Source organism: Colossoma macropomum, unplaced genomic scaffold, assembly GCF_904425465.1.
Source record: "Colossoma macropomum unplaced genomic scaffold, Colossoma_macropomum, whole genome shotgun sequence".
NCBI classification, from domain to species: domain Eukaryota; kingdom Metazoa; phylum Chordata; class Actinopteri; order Characiformes; family Serrasalmidae; genus Colossoma; species Colossoma macropomum.
In genome coordinates this window covers 14133023-14146506 of record NW_023494786.1, presented here as the reverse complement: position 1 = coordinate 14146506, position 13484 = coordinate 14133023, and the positions used below count along the sequence as shown (strand labels likewise).

At 37.7% G+C, this 13484-nt stretch overlaps 1 protein-coding gene across 11 annotated transcripts in view; it reads right to left on the bottom strand.

The window, feature by feature from the left end:
• The window catches only part of myo18ab (myosin XVIIIAb), a 141676-nt gene that overhangs the window by 62540 nt on the left and 65652 nt on the right, over positions 1–13484 (bottom strand). For 9 of the 11 annotated variants that reach the window (XM_036561477.1, XM_036561485.1, XM_036561433.1 and 6 more), the window contains 9 exons: positions 13163–13226; positions 12922–13066; positions 10052–10063; positions 8973–9146; positions 6717–6807; positions 4719–4911; positions 3953–4039; positions 984–1125; positions 693–852 (listed from right to left, as the gene is read on the bottom strand). In XM_036561477.1, the coding sequence (XP_036417370.1) occupies positions 693–852; positions 984–1125; positions 3953–4039; positions 4719–4911; positions 6717–6807; positions 8973–9146; positions 10052–10063; positions 12922–13066; positions 13163–13226 (1068 nt within the window). The remainder of the gene's footprint in view (positions 1–692; positions 853–983; positions 1126–3952; positions 4040–4718; positions 4912–6716; positions 6808–8972; positions 9147–10051; positions 10064–12921; positions 13067–13162; positions 13227–13484) is intronic. The other 2 variants (XM_036561521.1, XM_036561450.1) reach the window with 1 other exon arrangement.

Below are 13484 nucleotides of genomic sequence, written 5' to 3'. Positions count from 1 at the left end.
GTGGTGATAGGAACCAGATGAAGAGTTTAATGCCTCTAAAAGATCCCTCACAAAAAGGTTATTACATGAAATGGTTAAGAATACTCTCCCTGATGCGTGACACATAGTTTTGCAACTTTCGAGATAAAAAATGTTTTGGGCTACAAGATTAAAAATACATTCATGGCAGAGATGTACATGCAGGGTGTTGTAAGGCCCAATAGTATTAAAAGAAAATGCTTTCTGAATTTACCCCTTTTTTACAATTAACCTCGCATAAAGAAACTCAGAAGACACTGGTGGTTTTGGATCGTAAATAAAATGGCTAAATTTGTGTTGTGAATATCATGACACCTGGTTTCTATAACCACCACTGTAAAGAAAACCCAAGTCACATCAAAGCACTGTGAATGACTTTACATCTCAAAAACTGAATTTTGAAGAAATTTTGAAAAGAAATTCCTATTTAAAGTGAAACCTGATTCAAAGATGCTTATCAGCTCCACATGAAGAAAATGTGCGAATAATATACATACATACATACATACATACATAAATACATACACAACAACAGTTACCCAGCTATTTTCTTTTACTTTGTTATATATTTTACTGACCAACTCATATACATATGTGATTCAAGTAAACTCAAGGCATTGAATAATGCTTCTTTTTATTTGTATTCTCATGGTCCATCTGAAGGTGAATCTTACTTCTGTGAGTCTTGCAGCAGAGTGGCAGCATTTTGCGAGGCAGGGTTCTGCTTGGCATGGCTCAGCCAGCCCTGGGCGTTGTACTCCACCCAGTCTGTGCCGTGACTATGACCTAAGAGGAAGTGATGGGACTTCTCGCTCTTCAGGAGCAGGTTGGGGCCTGAAGGAGTGGAAGGTCGTGGGTTTAGAAAGAGGCCTTAAGCTCATAAGTGAGTTTCCATGGTGTTCTGAAGGAACTGGCCACAGCGTTTATGCTATGTGGGAGGTATGTGTGTGTGAGATGATGCTGACCTTTAGCCTCTCCCTCTGAGGGGCCATAGTAGCTGAAGAGGCGTTCCAGTAGAGTCTCCTCAGAGCCTCCGGGCTGCAGGGCCTCCTCCTCCATCAGCCACAGCAACCCTCGCGCCTCGTCCGTCCGCGCAAGCGTCCTTACCTGACACGGATACATTTGAATTTTAAAATATTTACTTTAAAAAGATGGTTCTTCAAGTATTCTTTAGTAAAGGCAGTGGTTCTTTTAGAACCACGAGGTCTATATAAAACCATTTGCATGCTTAAATGGCTCTCTGCATGGTGAAATGTTCTTCAGGTTGATGGAGAACGTGTTGTATATGGATCTGTATAGAGCCTTTTTGAAAATGGTTCTTTATAACACCAAAAAGAGTTCTGCTATCTTTACACTGTTAAGCTTGTGCTACATAGAACCATTTCTGCAAATATATTAGCCTTCCAGTCTAAACAACAGTACACAACAGTACAGAGACGTTTACTGATAAACAAAACATGCCTACATAGCAACAGAGCTAGCCTAAACAGGCTTCAAACTGTTGTTGGTGATTCCAAACGAGTACTCAGATAATGGCTCTCAAAATCACCCATAAATACAGTAATATTTACATTTCAGAATTAACCATTATATTTAATATGTTCATTTTTTCTTTGTTTTGTTTTCAATCTGAATATTCCAGTTTTTGATTTGTGACTAATAATTTTACAAAAAGACAGATGTGTCGGAATAATATAAGGAAACGAAAATCAACACTTGAGTATTCAAATATGTGTCCACCCCTACACAAAACTCCACAGAGCACTCTTTCATTGAAGCAGGGCAAAGAGCTAAAGCCACGATGGCCAACCAAATCATCTCAACATAACACAGGCAAAAGAGCAGCTTTTAGCCTTGGAATCCTCATTAAAGCCTCATGTAAAAAGAATAGCTCCGGGGCAGTCAGGCAGGCATTTTTAAACTTTGCACTCTTGCTGTCCACTTAAGCAATTAAAGGCAGTAATGGCTTGCCACAGCTCCTCTCTTTTCTTATCATTTCATATTAGTGCGCTGAAACCTCGCAGCAGCTGCGTGATCATGATCGAGACCAGTGGTGGATATCATTATAAAAAAAGAGCAAAGCTTTATTAACTGATTTCATAAGACTACAATTGAAGGTGTGCTGCACTACCTTATGCATAACACTTTTTATACGGTCTAGACTCTCTTATATTTTCTTGTCACAGTCTGAAGCAGAAGTGAGCGAATTAGCTTCTTTGGACTAAATAAACACATTTAATTCTGATTTGTATTTTAATGAATAAAGCAATCAGTCTGGTTTATTATTGTAGTGAATTTTAATTGGAGTACTATGTCATGGCCCTACACAGCATTAAATGGCATTTAGTAACTTTCAGTGTGCTCGGTGTGGAAAAAGATAACAAAAAGCAAACAGACCATGGTCTATGAGTAAAAAACTAACAGCTGTGTTGGTTCTTAAGATTCAGAGACTTTGTAATTTCTGATAATGTATTCTCAAACTCAGTATTTGTTGTATTTATTTAATAATGGTAAATGTTAAAGTCCCAGTGAACAAAGTGTAAAATATTATTATCCGTCATCCAAATGGGGAAAAAAAGGTCAAAATATCATAAAACACAGCTTTAACACATACTAATCAGACATATCTGAGAACTGTCTGGGTTAGGTTCTAATATAATACTCGGAGTCATATAATTACTCAGAGTTTGACTGACTCAAGTCACAATTCTGTGTAAGGGTAACTGGAGTTTTCAAATTATGTTAAAAACTAAAAATACATATTTACATAAATAGACTGGTCAGGAACCCCACCAACAGAGCAGATATTATTTGGGTGGTGGATCATTCTCAGCACTGCAGTGACAACGGTGCTTTATACACCTCAATGTCACTGCTGGACTGAGAACAGTCCACAAAAATATCCAGATAACAGCATCCTGAAAGGCAGCGTCCTCTGACCACTGATGATGGACTAGAGGATGACTAACAAACTGTGCAGCAACGGATAAGCTACTGTTTATAACTTTACATCTACAAGGTGGACCAACAAAGTAGGTGTGTCTAATAGATTGGACAGTGAGTGGACACAGTGTTCAAACTCTAGCATCACTGCTGTGTCAGATCCGCTTGTACCAGCACAACACACACTAACACGTCAGTGTCACTGCAATGCTGAGACTGATCCACCACCTAAATACCTACTCTGTGGTGGTTTTGTGGAGCCCTGACCATAGAAAAACAGGATGAAAGGGGGCTAACAGAGTATGCAGAGAAACAGATGGACTACAGTCAATAACGGTTCTTTCAGTTGTTATGGCTCTATATATAACCACTGCCCTTACTAAAGAACCATCCCTTTCTAAAACTAAATGTTATGATATACGTGTGCTACTAGCAAATACAGATAGAAACGGAAAATAATCCTCCCATAAACATTTCCAAACAGACCAGCACTGACCCATGTATGTAATAATGTTTGTACAATGAAAGCGTGTCCTCATTCCCACCTACTTCACATCAATAGAGCATATTCACACCTGAGTGTGGCTGTCTTTAGGAGAGAGAGAGAGTGAGAGACAGATACCCACACTGTGTTGTTATGCCTGACACAATAAGAATATAAACAGTCCACATGCACATTTGCTACACCAATCACCTTAAACGAGGTCTGTTTGGTGTAAAAGCTTGCAGAGAGGCTTTCACTGGACATTAATTCAATTGGTAAGAAGTGCCTCTCCAGCCACAGTGTGAATGACCATAGAACTCTAAACGGTAGCATTCATGATATGCATAAAAGAAGAGACGCAGTCATGCGAGTGGCAGCTGCTGCATATGTACAGCACACTGCCTGCAGGCACAGCTCCACAAAGACAGGCGGGAGACAGATCACCATACTAATCTGGGCATTACTGGAGAGGCAGGCAGGAAAACTGGAAAGGAAGGAGGTGCTTACCAGAGCTTGGGCTGAGGCCTGGTCTATAGCTGCTACAGACAATGATGTACTGGACTCTATGTCATCTAATGCAAGCTCTATGTTTTCCTAAATGGGAACAGAGGGGTCATTAGTTCACTACGATTAAGACATGGTTGATTTTCATGTTACAGTTTTGTGAGTAGTTCAAATTTCCAGATTTTCCATCATTCATTTTCATTTCTTGCCCTGTGACCAAAGCCTGTGAAATACAATGCTTTTTTCAACAGAACCAAAGCATGAAAACTGCTTTAGACCTTACTCAAGCTGTATTTGTATTGAAAAATAGAATATTATCCAGTTGAATTCACTGAAACCCCCTAAAATCCCAGCCTTATTAGATTCTTACATTCTTATTACATTCAGTATTTAAATAGTAAACAATGTAAAATGGCGTCATTCTTAAACTATGGGAATGAGTAATGAAGGCCTGGACCTGCCAGTGGGTCCTAGGCATTTAAGGGGTCTACAGTTCGTCCTACATCTGTGTCCAAAGGATGCAAGACAAAATATTCTGGTCACAAGGCAAGTCAATTTGATAAATCACATATAAACAAAACTACAAAATTATCAGAGGAATCAACAGTATGAATCACTTGCAACTGAGATCTTTATAATTAAATACTATAAAAGATGTATCAGTTAATACACTACAAGATATAGTATTTCTTAAAAACAATATTTTGATAGTTAAGTTTTTAAGTGGAAAAATGTGTTTTCTCCCTTAAGCATATCTCCACAGCTGTACCTCCTTGTAACGCTCCAGTTCCTGCACAAACGTGCGCTCGTGGAAGAGGGTCTGCAGGCGCTCCTGAGCATAGTTATGACACAGCTCCTCAAAGGTGGCACCGCGAGCTTGTTTAGTCAGCCGAGGGTTCTGAAAGCCTGGTGTGTCCACAATCAGCAGAGAACACAGAGAGTGCTGACTGGACTTCAGCGCTCTGAAAAACACAACAAGCACCTTCATTTGGATACGCCTACTCGCCACAGAACTTCAAGTTTTAATGCTTTGGACCTAAGGGGGGGCAATATGATTTACTGTTACTGTGATGGATTACATCACCTCACGTCACAGTGTGCTTTTCGTCAGTGCTAGGATGAACTTCCCGAACATTTTATAAGTAGGTTCACACAAAAATGGTAAACGTGTCAGTTATTTGAGTGGCTTTTCTGTTTTCAAATATTTTAATTATCAAATGTATCGAATATTATCAAATATTTGCTGCAGGCCTAGTGAGCACTCAAAGAACAGTGACCAACTGCATGTTTTAGGGCGGTAATATGTCACTATTTTATCGTTAGTGTGATAAATGATGTCACAATACGCTTTTCTGAGCATATCATGGATACTGTCAGTACTTAAAAAACCACCTACAAGTTTCATTACAAAATGAGCATAATTAGGCCTTTTTAACAGTGCAGTGCAGTTTGTGAAACACTGAATAAAAATTCAATGTTTGTAAAACATTTAATAAAAATCAGAGTAGTTTTTTAATTGTAGGTTTATTATTGTAATCATATTTTAAAATGTTGCAAAACAGATTCTATTTTATCTAAATAAACTAAATATCGTGCTGCATATTGCGTAGCGTAAAAATGTCTTAAAGTATTGCGATATAATATTTTTGCCACATTTGGCATCATTACAAAGAGAGCATTATTTGTCCTATTTAACTGGATTTAGTGCAGTGCAGTATGTGAAACTTTTAATAAAATCACTCTATTCTTACTTTTTGATAGTATTTTTTACAAGCAGCATTATTGGTGCATTTGACTGTTCCAACTTATCAAACTTCAGAAAAAATATCAAGTTGTTATACTTATTTGGTATTGTGTAAATGTCTGAAGCATTGTGATGATGTATTTTTTCCATATCGCCCAACCCTGTTCAGATCTCTCACTTATAAAACAATTCAGAGTTAAAAATAGCCTCCTGACCACTAGTCTCTCTACTGGAAATTCAGGAGTAAAATTGGAAAACAGCATACTATTACAGAAAGCAGACTTTGTCATTGACAAACAGTTTTGTCCATTAACACAACACATGCCAGTAGGCATATTTTGTAGTCATGCATTATCATTACAGACCAAAAAAGCAACAGAGCATTGAATTTCTAACATTTTATTTATATAGTTATTTTAATTCCACATCTCACAGTATAGTATATATCAGTAATGCAATTTATGGTGGTATAATACCCCAAGATAAAAATGGGCCTCCATAGGCAAGCTATTAATAATGATAGAGATCATAAGCTAGTTTCAATCAAATACTGTGATAAAAGTAACAAGCACACTGTCTGACTTTTACTTCTAGTAAAAGAAGTACAAAAAAACCCTAATATCTGTTAAACTATCCTGTGTCCACCAGGAAACATCATTTGCACACTGGCTACTGCAACACACTGTGCACTGTGGATTGTAAGAGTGCACTGGATATTCTCCACTGTTTTCATTACTACAAAAATGACAGACTTCAAAGTAAAGCACTATATAATGAACAGAGAATAGTTTTGCCTCAGTCTCAGCTTTTTATTTATGTATGTATGAATAAATAAATATATAAATAAAGAATAAACATTCAAAAACAAAGCTGAGTTTCTTAGGCCAGCCACAAAATGTTTTCTCACTTTCGAGATATACACAAAGTGAAAGCTCTCAGCTACACTCCATTAAGTTCATCTGAGGGTGCGAGAACTGCAGCGCTGTGCTGACTATTGTGGCAACGAAAAGAAAAAGGACTGACCGGTTGACGAGGGAGATGACGAGAGTGAAGAGCTCAGAGTAAAGTCCAGCAGCCATGGCCTCCAGACACTCCAGAGCTGTGATCTTTGGACCTGGGGTATCAATATTCACAATATGACAGATTCAGAGCCCAGTAAACCACACAAGCTTTGAGTGTACATGCATCATCATAATATAAAATTCCATTATTCAGGTCTTTGTATTGTTCAGCATGCACCTCAACTTTACTGATTTAACAATTAAAATCCCAATGACAATCCTAACTCTCCATATACTGTATATAATTCATACTAATTTATCATCACTGCATCACTTTTTTTTTTAAGTGAAATAAAATGAAGTAAAAAAGGTGATGAATAATTCACAGTAGTTTCTAGATAATATGTCTTAAAAGACCCATACGGTGAAAAAACTTACTTCAGATTTCAAAGTGAGGAAATGTGTAAACAATAAGTTTCAAAACATACCATGCCCTCCCCAGTCCATACATCCACCTATTATATCCACATATCCACATATTCGGCCAACAGCAGTTTAGCTCTGCCCATTCACAATGAAGTTCTAGGAAGTGTCTCAGTTCTGAGTGCTTTTTAAAAGAGTTGCAACACAAGACAAACAATCAAAACAAAGCTTATTCCTATTATATCGTCCTTAAAAGATCAAGTTGAAATTAATAAAAATGGCCTGTTTAATTGTAGGGGATAAAGAGAGGTTGGAAAACGGTCAGGTTAAAATTAAAGAGAGAAAAATGTAGGACACGGGCCCTTTAAGATTAATAACTTAGAAGGCTTGTCATGCTGTATTAAAATGTAACATGTAAGCATGTTTAAATGTAAGCAAACTATAAGTTCCATGAGGAAGTATAATTTTATTCAATATCTGTATACAACAGTAAGTTGTTTGAAATTCAAATAATAATAAAAAATCTCCTACTTAAAAATACAAGCAGGTATGAAATGAAAGTTTAAAATCTGCACTTTTGAAAGAATCTCTCTGCTTGTTTCACTGAGCTATGAGTGTGAAAAAAGGATATTAAATAACAACATTCTTCTGCTATAGCCAGTGACTTCTAAGGGTTAATGCTTCAGCATTTCGAAAAGAACTGGCGTTAGCTTATCCTTAAATGTTTTGGAAAATTTATCATCTAGACATGGGGTTTTGCTACACCTCATCACTGCAGTAGCAGTCTGACCTTTCGATCAAGCGTCTGATTTAAATTCAACTTATTCTTAATTTCTTATTTGTGCTTCTTATCTGAGGTGTATGTTGTGATGCTGCCTGGTGCTTTAACTGGTGAGACATAAGCAGAATTACTTTGTCTACTTTGTTTGTGGTACCTTTTATTGTAAAAAATACCACAAGTTCTAAATATTAAATGCTTCCCTTGGTTTGTAGATAAAAGATTAAAATTTTATTGTAGGTTTGCCTCATGTAGTTCAGCTGTGGGTGCCTTTGAGTATCCTAAAACCAAAACAGACTGTGGTAAAACTTGGATTTTTTTCTTATTCTCTCTGTTAACACGAGATGTACATGATATTATCTGACCTCTCGGGTAGGCTTTTAAAAGTTCTGAAAGTAAAGAGTACAATACAGACTAGGTTTTATTAGGAACCAGAAAGAATTGTATAGTAACAGACACAAAGCTGCAGAACTTTTCACCAGAAAGTAGAACTTCCATTCGGGCTGTCTACTCATATTTCTTATATTTTATATTTCTCATTTTTTATTTCTTCCACTTATAAAGTAATACACCCACTTCTCACAAAAGACATCCACTTGTCAGATTTGTTTGGTTTTATGTACCAAAAACAGTAATTCATCTCCAACCACTATTACTTAAAATTAAAGAGGCTGTTTCTGTTACTATATTTTTAAAAATGGGGTATGTGAATGAGCTCTCTTCTGATTGGCTGCTCTGTATTGTACCTTATTCCAGTTTTTTTTATGGCATCACAAAACCAAAATAAAAAAACAGGCTGTTTTTGCAGCATAATTTCCATATATGATCTGTATGGACTGGGGAGTGAATGATTTGTTTTGAAACTTGAACAATGTTTGAACACTACAACTCTTATTTTATAAAGCTGAGAATTTTTCCATGATTTAGGCCCTTTAAAGAAATAAGAGGTCTAGAGTCACATGTGCATGATCAGATATAAATATAGCTGAATGTTCAATCGAACTGAACACTGAGATCACAGTGTTATCAATAAAGATGCTTAAGGATATGTGAGTCTGTAGGTAAGCAGGAGAGCACCTGAGTTGTCTCCGGCCCCAACGTCATCCGGCCCCTGGCGGAAGGAGGTAGATCTCTGCAGGGTTCCTTTGGGCTGGTGCTTGAAGATGGAGGAGGAGAGCTCCTCCAGGGTGCAGCCCAGCAGGTACGCTGCCTTCTGAGCCCACTCATGACGTGCAAACTGCTTACGGCCAGCTGCCGGAGAAGCGCAAATGTTAGGAAGTCAGCACAGACATGTGGCTCTACTATTTTAGTCATTTCTTAGAGCATGACATCTTTTCTGTGATTAGATGACACTTTAATGCTCATAAATTCTAGAAAATCAAATACAATAATTATGAAACGACTGTTACAGATTGACATTTGTATCTGCAGCTCTTTTTGTTCTAGAAGTAGTTCTCCAAAGTCCCTCCCTTACATAATCAAATGGATTGCATGCTACAATACTGCATAAAACAAAGAATTCCCCGCAGTTCCAAAAGATTTCAACATATAAAACAGTTCAAACATCACAGAAAATGTGTCTGCTTTATAAGAATGACATTTGTAGTACTACAATTCAATTATAAAAGTTTGAAAAAAAGTTTGATTTTGCAGTCTTTGCCCTCAAATTAAACCATACATAAAGAAGTACTAGTAAAGCGGAGCTGCACTAGAAACAGAAATGCAGAACAGAAGGACTCGGCCTCAGAGGAAACGAATGAGCACTGAACACAAACAAGGCTAGAGAGCCAACAAGACTTTCATTTCAGCTTGGATTATGGATGGTAACAAGAGAAAAGCACTGCAAAAATGAAAAGTCTACAACAGGGGGGGACATCAGAGCAGCAGAGCTTTGAAAGACAACAAAGTTATGATCCCACACACCCCCCACCCCCCAACGCTTCAGTTCAGCTCTGAGACAGTCAGAGACATGCCTATCGAGTGATGAGAGCGAGAGCCCAACTGAGAAGCAAAAGAAGAAAGAGAGGAAACAATAAAAATGCAAATGAAAATGTCTGGCAGCGACGATAAAGGCGTTAAGAAATACCACACACAAACAAGGAGTTAAAGAAAAGTTTGAAATGTTGAGGTTTTAAGGGTTTTCTCTTTCGATTTACCTTCTTCAGTCTCTGCGTTAGCAGCATGCAACATGCAAGTAGAAAAAAGGAGGTTAGAACAAGAACATCACAGTTTTTAATAATACGTGTTTTAACATACTCAGACACAACAATGCATACAAAAAAACTGCTGTGTGAGAACAGAGGGCGGCTTCTCATAAACACACACACTCAGTGCAGAACTTGTGAGTACCTTCATGCAGTCAGTCAGTCACTCTCCTCCTGCTGTCTGACATTCTTTATGAGAGCAGGTTAAATTCTCAGTTCTTCAGTCTCTATAGAACAGTTAGACAGAATCTACAAGGAAGGGTAACACTGCCCCCTGCTGGTTGATTCTCAAACTATTTCCAGCATGTCCCCGTTGGCCCTGTTTACATGTGACCTTAACATACGATCACTGTGATCAGACAGTGGAAATTGGATCATCATCCACTCAAGACAGAGCATTTTTACACTAGTACTTTTCAAACGTAGCTTCTGCATCCAGAATTACTTGTGCAATTTTGTATTGGTAAATTAATATAAACATTAAAACATTTCAGCACTTCTTTCTAAAGTTATACTTCTAAGGTGGCAATCTATATGCTTAACAGCCACAACTGAAACACTGTTGAAAGAAAAATTGCAGTTAAAACAGACTTAAAGAATTCCAGCCTAGTGGCAGGAGAACTGCGGTGTCCTGATATTTTCAACTTCCGCATTCATAAACTTAAAAAACACAGACACCTAAAAACAACTCGCCTAATGAGAGTTTAATAAGAGAGATAAGATAATACTACTGAAAACTGTGGGTGGAGCTCACATGACGTACAATGCACACTTGATGAGAACACATTCAAATCCTAAAAGCAGTTACACTTGTCTTAAATGTATTTACAGACAACACACAGACACAGGACTCAATTTAATGTCAAATTTAAACAGAAGCTATGTTTCTCAATGCATTAGTAATCTATGGCATTGCACCACAGACAATAACTGAATAAATGTAGCAACTGTCCACTGGCTTCTATAACAAGACAGCAGGTTTTTGTTCTAATAAGCCCAGGGACACTCAACAAAATTACAGTCAATGGTAATTAACTGTATCCTACAGATGGAGTAGACAGAGATTAGATAAAACACCAGAGTATTCCTTTAAATAAGTATGGCAGTACCATTATGGGGAATCTAATGGGGAAATCCAATGTAGATATGTGATATTATTCACGTACACATCTGCCAATGATCACACCAATACATAAACATTTATAAAACATAAAAATTTGGACTAGCTCCACATGGATTAACATTACGAATAAATATTGCATTTATTCTATGGGATTATAAATGCAGTAAAAGGAATAAAATATATAAATGTTAGCACAGCAGCGCAAAATCACCTCAACATTTGGCTCTTCTGGAGTACAATAAAAACATCATCAAATATTGGTTTAAAATTTCAGTTGTATCTAAGCATGTGTCCAATGGCAATTTTTAAAAGAAATTATCTGCTGATACCAATATGATTCACAATATCATCATGTGCTACAAATAAGCCTCAGATGTATAAGAATAGTTGTCCTTAACTGATATTGTAGCAGTACTGGTTGATGGCAAACTCATCCAACAACTGGCTGTAGTAATAATTGAAATTTTTTCAATAAGGTTTTTCCTAGAGATGTTTTGAGACATTGTGAAGAAGAGTGAGTGATGCACCACAACAGAAAACAGACAATGTCTGTAAGCGGGCAACCCATACCCATCAAAAAACTAACATTGAGGAACAGACTGTGATAGAACAAAAACAGGCACAAACAGTAAGAGTGCAGACTGACGAAAACCAGACAGATCCATTACAGTAAAACAAACAGTGAGATAGCATATACAGCCAGTGCAATATGATGATTAAGGAGCTTATTACCGCATCCATCCTGGACTGCAGGAGGAGGGGAGGCAATATATAAGAGGCCATGAATAAGCCTTCTTAACACAGAGGCATTTGTCTTCATTAGAGCTCGAGAAACACAGGGAGGAACGGCACACATGCCGCTCTATCACGTCTTCACCACGCGCCTGCACTCCTCCACATCAGAGGAACTCACGCTTTCCCTTCTCTGCGCTCAGTGAGCAGGCTGCTGCGCTCAGCCTCGGTAACGTTTTCATTAACGCAGGCAGCATCTGGGCCTGTTCGCGCTTCTGAAGGCTTTATCTCATTAAGGCAGTTTTTCAAACTCTCGGGATCTGACGCGCACACAAAAAACAGCTTTGTAGGGAACATACTGATATATCTACAGCCGGCCATTATAGAACAAATCAAGAGTTTCTATGTGCCTTAGTTTGGAAATAAGTCCACTCTGGATACTGTTATGGAATTAGGCCACACACTGCACAATATGGCCAAAATATCATATTGCGATTTTATTCCTAAAAATCACAATTGCAAAATACAACCATGAAAACTTGATTTCTAAAAGTAATTTGGTTAGCTCATACAATAAGGTATTTCTGCCTTTTATAAGCTGACTAATGCTAAAGAAAACATACTGCTTCATTCAGAATGACCAAGTTGCTTTAAAAGCTCGCAGTGATTGCAAATATTCCCAAAAACGTAAAACTCTAACTGAAGCCAAAATAAATTGTTGCTGTTTATTTTATAATTGGCCTGAAACATGAATCACTGTAAAAAATAGCTTTGAACATTAAAAGGAACATTTTCTACATTTGAATAAGCACTTTTTATTCGATTCAACGAGTTTTTATTTTGACATTCGTATTGATCAGAATTCACAGAGCACAATACACAATTATGTGTATGATTTCTATACTGTAGCCCATTGCAATAATAATGATTAACAGACAATACATTGCAGCCCTAGTTTGAGTTGTACCTTTAGTGGCCCCTGCCGCTCCCAGGTGGTAGATGGCCCCCAGTATGAGCCAAAGAGCTTTCTGTTCTTCAGCAGAGATGCCAAGCACCTTCATAGCTGCCTGCAGCTTGGTGAACTGCTGTGCTGCCTTCTGCTTGTCTTCAGGCTGCACACATACATACACAAACATTGATCATAGTAAAGGTTTTGGTAATAGCAACCTTAGTTCTGTGCTCTGTCTGAGCTTGCAGCATGGTCCTACCTTCGTCTGAGGCACAATTCCAAACGTGTTGTTCTCAGCAAAGTGGTTAAAATGTAGCTCAGTTCTGTGGGAAAGGCAGAAAAGAACGGCTGTAAAAACTTTTGGTCAACAAGTAGCAAACACTGTAAACTTTTTGGTATCAAAACTATCAGACTATTCTATATGTGGACTGCTAAGTGGAAATTGAAATTGAGCAAGCTTTAATTAGACCCACTACATAACACTGTGTTCACATTCCAGCCTAGTGGCAGGAGAACTGCGGTGTCCTGATATTTTCAACTTCCGCATTCATAAACTTAAAAAACACAGACACCTAAAAACA